The 13,349-nt window shown below is 39.6% G+C and overlaps 1 protein-coding gene across 1 annotated transcript; it reads left to right on the forward strand.

Annotated features, from left to right (window-relative positions):
• The first annotated feature begins 8,870 nt into the window (after positions 1 to 8,870).
• Positions 8,871 to 11,729, forward strand: LOC102445301 (histone H4-like). The gene has a single exon (XM_075935129.2). It carries the CDS (start codon positions 8,932 to 8,934, stop codon positions 9,241 to 9,243), a length of 312 nt encoding a protein of 103 aa, XP_075791244.2. The 5' UTR covers positions 8,871 to 8,931; the 3' UTR covers positions 9,244 to 11,729.
• The last annotated feature ends 1,620 nt before the right edge of the window (positions 11,730 to 13,349 follow it).

Consider the following 13,349-nt stretch of genomic DNA (forward strand, 5'->3'; position numbering starts at 1 on the left):
AGCTTCTTTTGCGGAAAAACTTGCCCGTCTAGACACAGCCTTAGATTATGTGCTTGTTGAATAGGAAAAAGAAAATAAACTCTAAAAAGTATCTTTTTCATATAAATATCACTCTTAAGACACTATATATAATTACACATTTTTGATGTATCACAGATAACATAATAGGAGAATTTAAAACTGTTTTAAGAAACAAATATAAGAAATAGTTACTTTACTGAAATATTTACTAATTACTCAAACTTAATGTATATTAAAATGGAAAATATTTGCTAGAAGTACATTATTAAAATCATTGAAGTTCAATCCACCTAAAGCTTTTATACCCTTTTACATTTGTCATCACATCCTGCCTTACTTTCAGATCCATCTATAAGAAGATCTTCCGCAACTGTATGACAAATAACTTATTACTATGGACAAATCTAACCCCCCTAGTGTTGGACTGGTGGTGTGTTCAACAAGATAATATGCCCAGAATATTTCTTTGGCTATACAGTATTGACAACATTTTAGCCTGGAATTGCATAGACCAGATTACTGGAGCCGCAATCATGAATCTAAAATGCTAATGCCACACTTCTGGTGCAGAGTGAATAGATGGCTGCTACATTCATTTTGTGCACCTGTTATAACTTTTTGTTTAGTTCTTTCCTCTGTGTACTCCGTTGATACTAAATTCACATTAGTACAGATAAGGGGAGATTCACAAGAGAAATAATCTGAGTTCTTTACAGCATGGGAGTTTCAAAGCATAGTGTTTCACTGTTTGAATAAAGTTGTATTCCTATATCCAAACATTCACCTTGCAACACCTGTCCAGCCATCATCACATCCACCTGATCTGATATTCTAACTATGTACTATTCTATGTCATGAATAGAATTATTACAGTAATATTCAACAGTAGAAACATTTAGACAGAACATTTAATTTTCCTCAGTAAAATAGCTAGTATCTTTAAAAAGCAAATATAGTAGTTTGAGACTAGTCATATGAATGCAGTGGCAGGATTTAGCTCTGTGTATATCTCAGATAATATTTGTTTCAGTATCCTTTATCCAGAGTAACCTGTTTACTATTTTTCTCTTTTGCAAATATATTTTTCTTAAATTTTTTTATCCCTCTCCTTTTAATATTTGATTATGTAGCTTAACAGAATCCCAATAAAAATTATTTCATGTGGTTAGAACACTGCTGAACTTAAGCAGAATAACAAAAAGAGTCAAGGGATCTTTTCAAAAATTCTGTTGTCAAAATATTGAATCCTCATTAACTCCTGCCTCGAATTAAGATAGTAATTAATGGCTTCTCCCCTCTCCCTGATACAAAATAGGGGAAAAGAGATTCCATGGGTGACCATGCATTATGTGTAGCAATACAATGTATGGTACAAATATTTAAACACTGTTCTACTTACATATGACTCATTTCTAATTATAGATAACTCTTCATCACAGGGGATGAAATGGGGGTGGGTAATAGGAATTTGAACTAAATACTGGGTTGTTTTATTAGCTACTCAGAAGTTTTGATACAAGATTTCTCTCTCCTATGGTTTCTTCCTCTCCTATGATGACCTACACTCTCTTTCCTTTCTGCATGTGATAACACTTCTTATTTACATGCACCCAGCACAGAGTATTTTTAGGCACATATTAAAATTCCCTAGATGGGAATCAAAACCACAACATTATATCTCACTTCCGTGGCATCATGTGTAACCGTTGCCATTCAGCTGGTACTTAAGTCATGCAGCCTTAATTATATCTGTCGAATACAAGGTTAGAATTCTTTGCCCTTGAAGGTTACTGCAATATGTCATGTGTCAACTCAAGTCACAAGCAATGTTTTCTTTTCCTTTTTTGGACATTCCTTGCTGGATATAGCCACTAAGAATTCCTCAACTTAGTCATATAAGTTTAATTATGAATCATTCTATAATATGTAATATTACTTTAAAAAAGCCTCCTGTTCATGTGCACTGCTTGAGCTACTATGCCCGACCATGCTTTTATATATGATGGTAATCTGACTCTGAGATACACAGGCTAAATCACCCTTATATTTCTAGATTTGAACTAGACATTCTGTCTAAAAATCATAAAGGGCGTTATTAGTCCTTACAGGAGATCAGAATACTTCTGCTTTGAGGGCCATTGTGAAAGATCTAGAGTTTGTGATACAATACAATTTTTGTTCTAAAAGATCAGATATATTAAGTAAAAGTGGCTGGATTCAGCTAAAAGAAGATCTCCACAAGGTGTGAATAGCGTGACCCATAATCCCAATCAGCTGTGAACAAATTTTGGAAGGGCAACAAAATCACAAATACCTAGCTAGGTCTGAAATTCAATCCAGTAGATGGCATTGTTTTAGGAAAATGTCTTTAGAAGCTCTTGAATGTTTATACCATTCCTCAAAGCTACAATTGTTACAGTCTTATTAAGATATTCTGACAGTTTTTAAAAATTGGTATGTTGCTAAAGATGCCCCAATTACAGAAAACCCCATATTTACTAGTGTGAATAGGAATAGGAATTGTGTAGCTAAAAGTGCAAGCAGGTTGGTCACCTAATCATTGACAAGACTGGATTTTGACATCAGGGATGAGTTACTGGTACAGTCAGATTACTGTGTGTCATTTCAGTTTAATCAAGGAGATAAACTGTCTTTATGCTGCAATGCAAAGCAGCCTTAAAGTATCTATGGGTATGTCTACACTGCATCCCTAGTTCGAACTAGGGATGCAAATGGAGACAATCGAAGTAGTTAATGAAGCGGGGATTTAAATATCCCGTGCTCCATTAACATGATCTCGCCGGCGCGCTAGTTCGAATCACAGCTGATTCGAACCAGGAAGTGCACGCCGGGACGCGTTAGTTTGGACTAAAGCCCTTAGTCCGAACTAATGTTACTCCTCAAAAAATGAGGAGCTGTGATTCGAACTAGCGCGCCGGCGAGATCATGTTAATGGAGCGCGGGATATTTAAATCCCCGCTTCATTAACTACTTTGATTGTCTCCATTTGCATCCCTAGTTCGAACTAGGGATGCAGTGTAGACATACCCTAAGGCCCATTAATTAATTTTGCCCTGAGACTCTTCACATCCCACAAGTGGAGGAAGAAAGTAGGCAGAAGGTTGCTGGCTAAGTAAGCCATAAAGAGTTTTGGTTTTGTGGAACATTGGTCCACCTTTTCTGGGGAAACGGGGTGGTATAGTTTGGATAGCTTCCATCTCAGTCGAAGGGAAACCAATATTATTGGGGACAGGCTGACTAGAGTAGTCAGGAGAGGCATGAACTAATAGCAAAAAGGGAGCGTAAAATAAAGGAAGATGATAGTATTTAGCACAAAATGGAGATGTTGAGAACAAAATTAAGGAACCAAAGGACATGAAGAGAAGAAATTCTTGAATTGTCTGTTACCCATGCTCCTGGCATTGGTATAAAGAGGAATTGGAATTGATCATTTATTAACATAATTTGAATCTTGTTAGTATTGCTGAAACACGGTGAGATGATTCACAGAACTGGAATGCTAAAATAATTGGTTATAACCAATATAACCAGTACTCTATTTTTTCCCACCCTAGTGGAATAAATTTCATTAAGTGCACCAATGTGGAGATGATGTGTCATACATCACCTTCATATTGGTGCACATAACAAAATTGATGTGATGAGAGTTGGGCCAAAGGGTTTTGAGGATGGAAAGGGATTCAGGCCTGGGCCAGAGAGTTAGGGTACAGGAATGTGAGGACTTTGTCTGGTGGGGTTGGTGATGAGGGGTTTTGACTGTAGGAAGCAGGATCCAGGTTTGGGGAGGGGCTCCGAGCTGGGGGTTGGTGTGCCGGAGACTGCAGAGGCCCTGGGCTAAGTGTGTGGACTTTGGGATGAGGCTGGGGATGAGAGGTTTGGGATGCAAGAGGTAGCTCTGTGTTGGGGGGGTTAGGGTTTGGCAGGGAGTTGGGGATGGGCTGATCTGGAAAGCGGTGTTAAGGTAGGCCGCCTCATGCCTGGCTGTCCAAGTATCCTGGGGGTGGAGATGTAGGCTCTGTGGCATGCCACACATGCTGCTCTCTCCCACAGAGTGGAGGCAGTACATGGGGAGTCCCATGGCTTGCTTGTGATGGGGATGAGCACCCCTGCCTGCTGGCCACTGCCACAGCAGCTCCATGTTGGGGCTGGCAGGGAGATATGTGCACCCAACAGCCATGGCACCTGATGCACCTATTGATAAAGGGCAGGAAAAAAGATGCCTGATCATGGGGGACTTTTGAATGATGCATCCTGGCGGCCTCATGCTGCTGATACTAAAACCTCATTGGAATTTCTAAATGTAATAATTGACAATTTTCTAACTCAAAAAATGTTACTGCCAACATGGGGGAATTGTTACTAGACCTTGTCCTAGTTAATATAGAGGAATTGTTCATGGAACTAAAAATTAATGGTAGATTAAGTGCAAGTGAGCATGACTTAATCACATTTATAATGTGCAAACAAAATTAAGTCCAAATCAGTATGTTGGTGCTTTAATAGTGCCAGTTTCACTAACCTGAAAACAATTATGAACCAAATCTGCTAGGACGAAGAATTTAATCAGAAAAAATATGAATGATAATTAGGAATCATTTAAGAACCCTTTCCTATAAGGGTGGGGAAGCTTTTTGTCTACTAGGGGCCACTGTCCCCCAGAAAAAGAAAATCAAGCATGGGCAACATTCAATTCTGTGAGAGCTTTCCCCATCCCTACTGGATGCTCCAAAAGCTACACTTGAAAAAGAAGGTCATGCTAGTTAAAAAATTGACCTGATTTAGTTAGAGAGGGGACTGAGAGGGAAATGTAATAAGAGAAGAGAAGTGAAACTGAAGGTAATAGATATAAATCAAATGTCAGGAATTGTGGAAAATTGGTAAGGTACTCCCAAGGGCCACAAAGAGAAATCTATAGCCAGCAAAATTAAGGAAAATAAGAAGTTTTTATAGTATATTAGGAACAAAAAAAAATCCTAACAATATTTCTCCAATACTAAATGAAAATGCAGAATTATCAATAATGATTCAGAAAAGGCAGACGTGTTCAATATTTTTTTCTATATTGTATTTTAGGAAAAAACAGATGATATAGGCTCATTATATTGTGGTGATAATGCTTTTTCTATTCCACTACTGTCTCTGGAGGATGTTAAACAGAAGCTACTAAAATCAGACATTTTAAAATCAGTGGGTTCAGATAACTTTCATTCAAGAGTTTTAAAAGTGCTGGTTGAAGAGCTTCCTGTACCATTAATGGTGATTTTCAATTACTCTTGGAGCACTATTTTTAATAAAGGTAAATGGCAAGACCTGGGTAATTTTAGATCTCTGAACTTGACAGGATCTCTGGCAACAAAGAAAGTAGACTGTACTTACAGGATGGAGGACTCTGAAAAATATTTGGGGGTTGTGGTGGATAATCAGCTGAACATGAGCTCCCCATGTAATGCAGTAGTGAAAAGAGCTAAGGAGATTCTGGAATGCATAAACAAGGGAATCTTAAATAGGAGCAGTGAACTTATTTTACCTCTATATTTGGCATTGCTGCAATTACAGCTGGAATACTGTGTCCAGTTCTGGTGCCCACAATTTTAGATAGATGCTGATAAACTGGAGAGGGTTCAGAAAAGCCATGAAACTGATGAAAAGATTAGAAAACGTGTCTTGCAGTTAAGTTAATTGGATTGGTCTCTTTGAATATCTAACAAAGAGAAGGTTAGGACTGACTAGACTGCAACCAAAAAATGTCTACATGGGGAACAAATATTTAATAATGGACTATTCCATGTAGCAACAAAAGCTGCAACATGATCTAATGGCTGGTGGTTGAAACAAGACAAATTCAAATGTTTTTGAATTGTAATCCATAGCCAACGGGAGCTGCAATTGCCCATACTTAGGGATGCACAGGTAAATATAGCGCTGGTGGCCTACCAGTGAACACTGCCATTTTATTGCCCACTCTAGTTCTATGGCCAGAGGTATACAGGAAGTTAGATAGGTGATCAGTGATCCCTTCTGACCATGGAATCCATTAATCTATATTAGTATTGATAAAGTAAGGTTAAATCTTCCCTTCTGTGGAGAAATCCACAAAAGAGATTCCTGAGGGACGGGAAAACTGAGTTCCACCTCACCATGTTTACTGTAATTCATGTTCTCTGGGGGTATGTCTACACTGCCACCCTAGTTTGAACTAGGGTGGCTAATGTAGGTATTCGAAATTGCAAATGAAGCCTGGGATATAAATATCCCGGGCTTCATTTGCATCTTGCCGTGCGCCACCATTTTTAAATCCCCCTTAGTGCGGACTCCGTGCCCACGGCTACACGCGGCATGGAGTAGGTAGTTCGAATTAGGCTCTCTAATTCGAATTACCGTTACTCCTTGTGGAACGAGGTGTACCGGTAGTTCGAATTAGAGAGCCTAATTTGAACTACCTACTCCGTGCCACGTGTAGCCGCGGGCACGGAGTCAGCACTAAGGGGGATTTAAAAATGGCGGCGCCTGGCAAGATGCAAATGAAGCCAGGATATTTAAATCCCGGGCTTCATTTGCAACTTCAAATGCCTACATTAGCCACCCTAGTTCGAACTAGGGTGGCAGTGTAGACATACCCTGGGGGATTTGGTGCCTATAGACTAGGAAGACGACCGTGTTACTCGACTAGTCCCCTTCTCCCTGGCAATATGGCTTCCTCAGGAAGCAGGTAACAATTAGATAGGGGTCCCAGAGGATGATCATTAGCAGAAATGAAAAAGACAAACTGGTTGATAAAGCTCTGGCTATACCAACTCTCTCCTGGAATTCTATGCAGAAATGTGTGATGGTTTTGCAAGTGAGAGCCAGAATCAGTTCCATGCTCTTCCTCCCCCCTCCACTGCCCATCTCCAAATTTCTGGGGGCCCCTTTCACAGGGAGCAAGGGTGGAAGGAGTTCTACTGAGGTAATGTTGCATACCTCACCACCTTCTGGGAAGGGAAAGAAAAATGGAATGATGATATGAAGACTGCACACCTGCAGATGCCAGAGACTTAGACCATTCCAAAGTTAATAAAACTGAATTTTTCCACAGGCACTGTGGACAAAATTTTTCTATTGGTCATATTATCTTATCCTGTACGCAAACTCTTGTTTTATAGATATAACAACTACTTCATTTTCCTTGCACTAGAAACTTTTTACTGAGGAGAAAAATAACTAAGTAGGAGAACCCTCTACTTCTCATTTTGGGTCACAATGGAAATCCAGACTTTAGAAATAAATCAAATTCTGTTAACATTTGTACTACACACAACTATTTCTTCAGGGAACATGAACATTTTTGATCAGACACCACATTTATTTAAATGAGAAAGTGGGTTTCAAAGTTTTGGTATGTTAGCTATGAAAGAAATTTTCCAAAGGACAGTTGTAGGGGAAGGAGAGAAGCCTTAATGCCAAATTTCTCATCAAATAATGAAGGGGGGGGGGTGACCTTCCCAATAGGTTATGGCAACTGTATTTTGAATACTGGTGACAGAATATGCTCTACATTGCATATAGACTATTCTTCATCAACATCTGCATGATAGCCAGATAAATTAACACAGCTGCCTTGCATATTCTCATCCTAACATAAAGGGTTGAATACGGCTAAATTTTGAAGGCTAGAAAGATTTGCATTTCATAGAATGTTAAAGATGGGTTATTAAATCTTGACTCGTAATGAGATTATGACATTTTTATCCTGGGGTTATTTGCTAGTACTGAATATAGCAAAGTATATTCTTAGAGAGAAAGGGACAATGAGATCCTATGAAACAATATAGACAAGCAATATTCAGATATTACAATTCTTAAAGGGCAAAATGATTTACAATGAACATTTTTTATTTTATGTATAGATTCAATTTTATAATCCTTTCATTTTGTGAATAGCCATTTTTCACAGTAAGGGTCCAACTGAATTCAGTGGAATGTTGCCAATTCATTGAATGCTCTTTTTTCTTTACAGATGCAGGGGATCACCCAGAGAATGGTAACAAAGGAGTAGCAGTGTATATTGATTTTTATTGGTACTGGTAATTCCACAAAAAAAAGATGATTTCCTAGTATGAAAAAAAAAATTGAGACGGAGAAATAATTTCATGCTGAAGAGCAAAGCATGTACTGAAACTTTGTCACTATCTCTTTTTGGTAATCCTAAAACTTGGAAAATTACAAAAGAAATGTGTGTGTCCGAGGACAAGCATCTGAAGATGAGTCTAGATGGGATTTTTATAATCTACTGCTTAACAGTTACAGCTTTTGAAAATCTAACTATACTTTTCACACATGCAAATATTTACATGTGTTTTGTCCACAATCTTTGAAAATGGAGCTTTGGAGACCTAGATTAAGTCCATTATAATAGGTCTGTGAGGGTATGTCTACACTACCACCCTAGTTCGAACTAGGGTGGTTAATGTAGTCATTCGAAGTTGCAAATGAAGCCCGGGATTTAAATATCCCGGGCTTCATTTGCATCTTGCCGGGCGCTGCCATTTTTAAATCCCCGTTAGTGTGGACTCCGTGCCCGCGGCTACACGCGACACGGAATAGGTAGTTCGAATTAGGCTTTCCAATTCGAACTACCGGTACATCTCGTTCCACAAGGAGTAACGGTTGTTCGAATTAGAAAGCCTAATTTGAACTACCTACTCCATGCCATGTGTAGCCGCAGGCACGGAGTCCACACTAATGGGGATTTAAAAATGGCGGCGCCCGGCAAGATGCAAATGAAGCCCAGGATATTTAAATCCCGGGCTTCATTTGCAACTTCGAATGACTATATTAACCATCCTAGTTCGAACTAGGGTGGTAGTGTAGACATACCCTCACAGAGCTGTGACTGAAAAGCTAGCAAGCATGTCTGGCCGTGGCAAGGGACGTAAAGGTCTCGGGAAAGGAGGTGCTAAGCGCCATAGGAAGGTGTTGAGAGATAACATCCAGGGTATTATGAAGCCAGCTATCCACCGTTTGGCGCACTGTGGGGGCGTGAAGCGCATTTCGGGTCTCATTTACGAGGAGACTCGGGGAGTGCTGAAGGTCTTCCTGGAGAACATGATTCGAGATGCCGTTACTTACACCGAGCATGCAAAGCGGAAAACGGTGACTGCTATGGACGTGGTTTATGCATTGAAGCGCCAAGGCCGTACTCTGTACGGATTCGGAGGCTAAGCCTGTCAGTCATTCTTAGGGAAAAGAAAAAAAAACTTCAAATGGCTACATTAACCACCCTAGTTCGAACTAGGGTGGTAGTGTAGACATACCCTGACTGACCAGGATTACAGTAATCATGGTATTCTCTACTATGGCCAAGTCTTAAAATTATGACTTACAAAGCCCACCCCTGACCAAACTAAATGAGACTCTTTTTTCACAAAAAGGTACATAATACCTGAACTGGCTTGACCTTCCATTCAGTGGGAAGTAGCTAGAACTCACCTGGTTGAAAGGAGAGGAAGGAATTGGCAGGACATTCTCTATGAAAAGTCCTCAGCTATAGAATTTGTTTCCTCACCAGCACTCAGATTTAATATCTCCAGAATGTGCTGTAAGGCCCATCTTTTCTTGGGCATTGGTGAGCAAACAAGTTAAACCATTGGAATATTTTATACTTGTATGGTTATTATGGAAAGGAGGGCTACTTTGATTTTTATTATATGTATGGGAAATATATACAATATTTCAATGAGTGTTACAGAGTATTGAAATGTTGTACTTAGAAATATTGTTTTAAATATTGTGAAGCCCTAGGCTGTGACATAGCTACTGCTAAATAAATAAGGGCGACCTTTCTCACATTAAGTAGTATCTTACCGTGGGCCAGATTTTGTCACATTGCTCATGTTCTGGAGAAGACCTACTGACTTGACTTTAAGAGTAAGATAATTCTCAGCCAAAGGTCTGAATCTGGGCTCAAGAATTTATCCACTGTTGTCATCCTGTTTTCCTGTTGGTGGATATTACGTTAGTTTATTGTTTTTATGTCATATTCACCATGTTTGTTACATTGGAATAGGTACTCTGGAGAAGACACTGTGCTGCACCTCTGAGGCTTTAAGCCACTTCTTTTCTCTTCCTATCCTGAGCTATTCCAGGGGCTGACCTTGGACAGTAAGGGCTGTAGTTATATGGCAACATCCAATGACTGTCCTCTGGATTATGTAACTGCTTGAAATCTCCATTGCATGTGTGCAGCCTGTGACACATCCTTCCACCCTAGCATGTTCCCTATGCCAGGACTTAAAAGGGGGTCCTCAAAAGACACCTTTTAAAGCTGTTCTCTGCACCAGGGAAATTTTCCTTCAGTTCAAATAAGTATTTAGCAGCAAATTTATTCTGCTTTCACCTTTTTTTTTACCAGATGTACAGGGACCCTTGTGAGGGTAAGAATCTTATCTTCTGTTTTGTTGTACTGATTTGTAATACTTAGTTATAATAATTATATTATGTCCAACATAGGAATCTCTCCATTTCCTCATCTGGTTCTGGGGACTCAACTCAGTTTTATATCTAATATATAAAATGAATTGAACATACAACTATATTTCAGCCACATTACTCTTAGTTTGGATTCTTCTCAGGCCAGGTGTACGCTAGACCTGGAAGGTCAGCTTAAATTTTGCAACTCCAGCTATATAGCAACGCCTGTCGGCTTCCCTTACTCCTCGTGACCGCAAGGAGTCCAGGTGCCAGTTGGAGATGCTCTCAGCATTTGATTTATGAGTCTATAATAGACCCGCTAAATCCAGTGCAAGAATATTGATTTCCAGCATAGCGAGTATAGATGTGCCTTCTGAGACTAGAGTTATTCTAATACTAATATTTTGCGTCTTCATTGCTGTGAATATTGATCTCCAGCATGGCGAGTATAGATGTGCCTTCTGAGACTAGAGTTATTCTATTACTAATATTTTGCTTCTTCATTGCTGTGGACTCAAGATGGAATATGAAATTTAAAATATTATTTTAAAATTAATGTTTTGTTGAAAAAAAAATCTGAAACCACAACATAAATAAACCATATGGCACCTTTAAAAGCTTTAACTTACTTTTTGGACTAAAACTAACATCTGGGCTGACAGCTTGCATCCAAGTTTCAGTTTTGATGTCCATGAAATGTCCATGATGAAAACTATTGAAAAACTGGCTGTTTATAATGAAAACCTGGTCTTAAGTGACATTCAAACTATACTCTAGTTAAGCCACACTGTTTATGATATTATACATCAAACATTTGCAAGATGAAAAGTAATCTTCTTTTGAGTGTGTTTTGGTCATGTGCAAGGTTATTATAAATAGCACTACTTAACTTGGATGAATAAAATTGCATAATAACTTGGTAATATCACTGAATTTGAAGGGAGCTAGAAGAACGCTGATTGCTATATTCATACCTCTAGGAGCACACGAAATGCCAGGACACTTTGTATTATTAGCTGAAAATAACGGAGGCTTTGTAGCATATATACAGGATGCCAGATTATGATTAGCTCTTCATGAGTGAGCAAGTGGAATGAAAAGAGGGGTCCGGGACCCTCCAACAGTCCCTTGCAGCTGGAACCTCTGTTATAGTGGCCCCATTTCTAACCTATAAAAAATAATGCTGACCTATCATAATCAGGAGTGCTGCCCAGCACTTGGTGACTAAGGGGTTAACTCAGCCGATACCTTTGCTAGGTACCATGGGGGGGGGGGGGGGTTCAGGCAATCAGCCAATAACAATGCAGGTAGGAATTTCAAACTGGAAAAGAAGGGGTTTTCTCGCTCTCTTCATTGTTTGAGATCAGAGCAGTTTCTCCCAGGTATTGCGGGAGATTGGAGAGGTTTCTCACCCAGAACAGACTTCTTGAAATGTGTAAGTTTAGATACTCTGTCAGGGTTTATTATTTTCCTTGTTTGGGACTTTGGAAATCATGTCTGAGCTGGCTAATTGTTTTTCTCTTTTGTAACTAAGGATTACAGCCTAAGGACTTTCCCTGAGTATATATATCAAATTGTGGTTATTGATCACCTACCCAATTTACTATGCTCGTGACAGTAGTTTTGTTTTGATAAGTTTTCTTTTTATTCTGATTAACTGGTATTGGTTGATGTGTCCTTAGGTCTAAGTGCCTAGTTACAAGGGAAGAGTCCATTGTGGTGTGTGGATTCCCACTGTTTTTCCCAACTCCAAGCAAAACGGAGGTTGGGGAAGGGGGGAGAGCTTTACCTGAGAGAGGGGATTTCCCAAGTGATCTCTTCCCTGATTTTCTTGGAATCACTTGGGTAGTGGAAGTGAGGAACCAGTCTTGTTTTTTCTTTTTTGGATCTATGGGGGACTGCGATTGAATAAGTTTGTCTCTGGGAATCACAGAGTCAAGTTTTTGCAGAGTTTATTCTGTTAGCCGGTCCCCCATCTTTGCACGCATAGTGTTAGGTTGGGGGAGGGAGCCTTGACATGACCTCAGGTTTAGCAAGGTTACCTGGGTTAATTAGTTAATCTGAATACCTTATTTTGAAGATCTAAAGCATAATGGCCCAAATGCACCCCATGCTACCGCAATCTAGCACAAAGTCAATGCACCATTTAAATACCACAAAAGCTTGCAAAATAGTTTAAAAGTTGGATTCAAGGAGGACACAAGCCTATGCTGACCCTTTGCTCTGTTGTAAATTTTGTCTTTGTTAGTTAAAAATATCTGACTACTTTGCAAAGGTATTTGTACAATGTCCTACTTATAATGGGAAAACTGGTGTGTCACAAAAAGTTGAGTTTGGGTCCAGAAACCTACTTGAACTGTATGACTGTTTACTTCTGTAGTTCCCTTCTACAGTTTTTTACAAGGCCTGGTCTACACTAGCACTTTACATCAAATTTAGTCACATATAGTCCATTTTCTAAATGATGATTCTACACTACCAAGCCTGTTGCATTGACCCTAATGGCCACTGAAGTAAATTTCAGTACTCCTGCTTTTCACAGGGAATAACACTATTTCCGACCTTGCATGGTCAAGTTTATGTTAGTGCAAACACAGTGCTGGGAAAAAGTTGAGGCTATTGGCCTCTGGGAGGCCTCCCATAGTTCCCCACTCTGGTCAGAACTTGTGCCTATACTGCTTTGCAGAGATGAATCCATTCTCTTCAAGCTCCGAACCACCAAGAGGAATGTGGACGTTTATGGGGAGATCGCACGCTTCCTGATGGTTAAAGGCTATTCCAGGGACAGCCAGCAGTGCCGAATCAAAATCCTGATGCAATCCTACCAGAAGGCGAAGGAGGTAAGCAGATGGTCCGGT

Source organism: Pelodiscus sinensis, chromosome 8 (assembly GCF_052426305.1).
Source record: "Pelodiscus sinensis isolate ZL-2025 chromosome 8, ASM5242630v1, whole genome shotgun sequence".
Classification (NCBI taxonomy): Eukaryota; Metazoa; Chordata; order Testudines; family Trionychidae; genus Pelodiscus; species Pelodiscus sinensis.

Excerpts from the sequence above, each read along its gene's own strand:
- LOC102445301 (XM_075935129.2), top strand. The coding sequence starts at position 8,932 with ATGTCTGGCCGTGGCAAGGGACGTAAAGGTCTCGGGAAAGGAGGTGCT.